General features: G+C 54.0%; 1 protein-coding gene across 1 annotated transcript in view; it reads left to right on the forward strand.

Moving 5' to 3' along the window:
* Positions 1 to 4,325, forward strand: part of STK11 (serine/threonine kinase 11) — a 16,346-nt gene that overhangs the window by 5,319 nt on the left and 6,702 nt on the right. The window contains exons 3-6 of the mRNA XM_006876714.1: positions 441 to 530; positions 761 to 893; positions 975 to 1,111; positions 1,197 to 1,324. Of these exons, the coding sequence (XP_006876776.1) occupies positions 441 to 530; positions 761 to 893; positions 975 to 1,111; positions 1,197 to 1,324 (488 nt within the window). The remainder of the gene's footprint in view (positions 1 to 440; positions 531 to 760; positions 894 to 974; positions 1,112 to 1,196; positions 1,325 to 4,325) is intronic.

Consider the following 4,325-nt stretch of genomic DNA (forward strand, 5'->3'; position numbering starts at 1 on the left):
GTGTGCGTGTGTGTACCTGGGGGCGGGGCTGTGCAGTGAGGAGAAGTAGAAGATATATCCTCCCCGGCGTGTGCGCGTGTGTGTACCTGGGCATGGGGCTGTGCAGTGAGGTCACAGAAGATATACCCACCCAGGTGTGAGCATGAGTGTGTGTGTGTGAGTGTGAGAGGACAGGAGATGGACCCTTGTTGGACAAGGATTGCTCATGCAGCACCTGTCTACCTTGAAGGCACGATGGGAGTTCCAGTACCAGTGAAAAGGTCTGAGCTGCCCAGGAACCACAGCAGCTAGGGGTGGCGGGTCACTCTGCCTAGTCCGAGGATGTGGGGTTGGGTGTCCGCCCCTCAGGGCCCGGTCCATCTCCCCTGCCTTGTGCTGAGCCTCAGTTCCTCCTGCCCTCCGCTGTAGAGCTGGCTGCCTGGTTTCCTTGACGTGCGTACGTATATGGTGATGGAGTACTGTGTGTGCGGCATGCAGGAGATGCTGGACAGCGTGCCCGAGAAGAGGTTCCCTGTGTGTCAGGCCCACGGGTGAGTCAGTGACCCGGCCATGGCCACCCAGTACAGACCAAACCAATGGACACATAGCTGCTGCTTGTGAGAATACCAGGGTCCCCTCCCCCAGCCACAGTAGCTCCTCTCTGTACCGCGTGAAGCCCCAAGAAGCCACTCATGTTCGGTCAGCTAACATTCCAGGTCCCTGAGATCCCCAGCTTGGGCCTTGGGCCTAGGCCTGGCGGCTAGCACGTGTCTCTCCACAGGTACTTCTGCCAGCTCATCGATGGGCTGGAGTACCTACACAGCCAGGGCATCGTTCACAAGGACATTAAGCCCGGCAACCTGCTGCTCACCACCAGCGGGACGCTCAAGATCTCCGACCTGGGCGTGGCTGAGGTGGGGCCTCTGGGTCTGCACAGGGGGCTCGGGGGGCCGGGGGCCATGCAGGGTGCTCACTGAGACCCCTGGCCCCCACAGGCCCTGCACCCCTTTGCTGAGGATGACACTTGCCGGACCAGCCAAGGTTCCCCAGCCTTCCAGCCACCTGAGATCGCCAATGGCCTGGACACCTTCTCCGGCTTCAAGGTGGACATCTGGTCAGCGGGCGTGACGCTGTAAGTGCTCCAGACTGGCTGCCGGGCCTCACTTGTCCCTGAGTCTGTCGTATTGTTGCTGACACGGCTCCCGTCCTCTGCACAGTTACAACATCACGACAGGCCTGTACCCTTTCGAAGGAGACAACATCTACAAGCTGTTCGAGAACATCGGGAAGGGGGACTACACCATCCCAAGTGACTGTGGCTCACCGCTGTCGGACCTTCTGAGAGGTGGGCTGCTGCTCTCCTCCTAGGCTTGCGTCTCCACACAGAGTGAGGGTGGGCACGGGGCCTGGGACCGCCGCAGCACACGCTCCTCAGCCTGGCGACAAGACAGGGTCTCATCGGGGCCTGAACTGGTTAGTGGTGAGCCGGACTCACGTGGGTGGGTTCCTGGGAGGGAGCCCTGTAAGTCCGCCTCTGAGGCCTGCTTTGGACAGGCCAGCTCCTTTCTGGTGTGTTTCCCCAGGTGGTGCAGCAGGGGGCGCTATTCCACTCAGGGTCTTTGTGGTCATCACAGTTGATTGGCTACACATCCCTGTGGGTCTCGGGGACCACACTTTCCAGCAGCAGAGTGTGGCTGGCATCCACTGGTGGGGCCTTCACCCCTGGGGATTGGCATGTTGAGGGCCGGGAAACCACCACCCAGGACCAGCAGGGCAACTGGCTTGACTATGCCTACTCCGTTCTGACTTTACTGACTGCCCAGGCCCCCTGACTCTGCAACGCCCCACAAAGTGAAAAGGTTTGCTTGATGCATTGAGAATGTCAGTACCAGTGAGCATCGCTCCTGCCTGGGATCACCCGGCCTGTCAGGCCTGGGTGCGTTCTTGTGCACATCTCCATTCATCCCATGCCCCCCTTGGAGGCTCTTGGTCTTGTGATTTCATGGCTGGTCACTAGGAGATGGACTTGTGCCCAAAGGTGTCCTCAGAGGTGTTCGGTGGCCACCTCAAGAATGGACCTTGTGTCTTGAGGTCATTAATGTGAGGTGGACCTGGACCCTGCCTGCCAGCATTGTCACCGGTTCTTACACGAGTCTTCTTTCCCATGACACTCTACTTGTCTGCTGGCTTGGATGACCCATTGTAATGACCACACAAAACTCAGAAAGTACTCACGATTGTGGGTTTAATAAAGGAACTAACAGGTTACAATTCAGAATCAGGATCAACTTGAAGAAACAGGAGCAACGCCAGAGAGTACCATACAGTCAGCTCAGCCTCACAGCTGTGCTCTCAGATAGGCCTCCCTCAGCTTTCGGACCTCTGCCCATTGCAGCTACAGTCCCTTCACTGGTCAGTTCCACAGACAAGTCCTGGGGGGCGCTCTGCACTCCTGCATGAATTTCGGTCATGTGTGGGTCCCCATGTGGGTCTCCTGGTTCTGTCGCCGCCGTTTCTCTGCCTCGCTCCATGCTGTCTCGCATCGTCTCTCTCTGGACCCTGCGTCAAGGGACCCAGCTTCAAGGGCTCCACTCCTGACTGCCCTTCTGGAGAAGAGGGAGCTTCCCTTCCAAGCTTCTAGGATTGCCTCATTTTAAGCTTAGTGGGATTGCAAAACCAACCAGCCCACGTTTTAGGATTCTGCATACCTAATTTGGTATAAGGAGCCCTGGTGTGGCACTGTGAGTTAATGCGCTGGACTGCAAAGTCGGTTTGAACCACAAAGTCAGTGGTTCAAGCTCACCAGTCATTCTTCAGAAACCCTATACAGGGTCACTGTGGATCAGAACTGATTCGATGGCACTCAACAACAAGAACATACCTTATTTGGGGAGCACAATGGCTCTGTACAATAAGTTCTGTACTGTGAACCACAAAGTCAGCAGTTCAAACTCACAAGCCAGTCAGAGGAGAAAGATGAGACTCTGCTCCCATAAAGATTTACATCCTGGGAAACTGTACAGGGTCACTATGAGTCAGAACCGACTTGATGGCCCAAAGAAACGACAAATACCTTATTTGCGTGGTCCCATCCCCCCAACCATTGGCCCAAACCATGGATTTTCTGTTGCTTCATACGCATGCGAAGTCTGGACAGTAAGGAAGAAAGGCTGAAGTAGAATTGGTGTATTTGAATTAAGGTGTTGGAGAAGACCACTGAAAATGCCATGGACTGTCAGAAGATGAAATCCATCTGTCTTGGAAAGAATGACAGCCAGAATACTTCTTAGAAGCCAGGATGGCGACTGTCCTTGGAGAAGAACATCATGGTTGATAGAGGGTCAACAAAGAAGACCACCTTTAAGAGACAGATCGACGTAGTGGCTACAACAGTGGTCTCAAAGATAGTCCCAACCTTGAGGTTGCTACTGGACTGGGCAGGGTTTCATTCTGTTGGCTCTGGGGTTGCTGTGAATCAGAACCAAGTCAGCTGCACCTAATGACATCCCTGAAAGCGGTCTATGCACTTTATGTGCAAGATAAGAAAGCTGTCCATCCAGTCCCCTTGGTGGACTGCAAACACCTTATTTGCATAGTTCTGCCTAATCAGTTTGTGGGAATCACATGACCATGGCTAGACAGACCATAGTGGGGGACTCAGTGCAGCATGCAACGCTCGGCATCCCCCATGTAGGCTCCCTATCTCCTCTTGGACTGCTGGAGGCTGGGCCTGGTGCTGACCGGAGCAGGTGTGGTCAGCCTTGGCTGTCCCAGCCTCAGAGGTCAGCCTTAGTCTCTCACCTTTACGTAACAGATGACTAGCAGGTGTTTTGAAAGGAAATACTTGTTGTCGTTATTGAGAAGTTCCGGCTGTTGTGAGTTTGTGGACCATTTTCTAAGAATGTTTTTAGGATTGTATCAGACATCTGTGTTTCCATCAAGATGATCGTGCAGCATCTCCCTCTGTTGTCGCTGTGGTGGTGGATCATGCTGAGTTTCTAATGTTTGACCGACACTGGGGCCTTGCCCCAACACTGGCAGTATCTAGGAACCTGTTTCTAGGCTTTGCATGACTAGTGCTCTTGGTTCTGTCTTGGTGGAATGTCAGAGCTTGTGTAAAAAAATCCAGCTAATGCCGAATCACGGTGATCCTATGTGTGAGAAAAACTGATCTCCACAGGGGTTTCAGTGACTGCTTTAAGTACCACTCATGACGCTCCCATGTGTCAAAGGAGAACTGTGCTCCACAGGGTTCTCAGTGGATGATGTTTCATAAGTAGATTCCACTCATGGTGTCCCATGTGTGTCACAGTAGAACTGTGCTCACAGGGTTCTCAGTGGATGAT

Source organism: Chrysochloris asiatica, unplaced genomic scaffold (assembly GCF_000296735.1).
Source record: "Chrysochloris asiatica unplaced genomic scaffold, ChrAsi1.0 scaffold00409, whole genome shotgun sequence".
NCBI lineage: Eukaryota > Metazoa > Chordata > Mammalia > Afrosoricida > Chrysochloridae > Chrysochloris > Chrysochloris asiatica.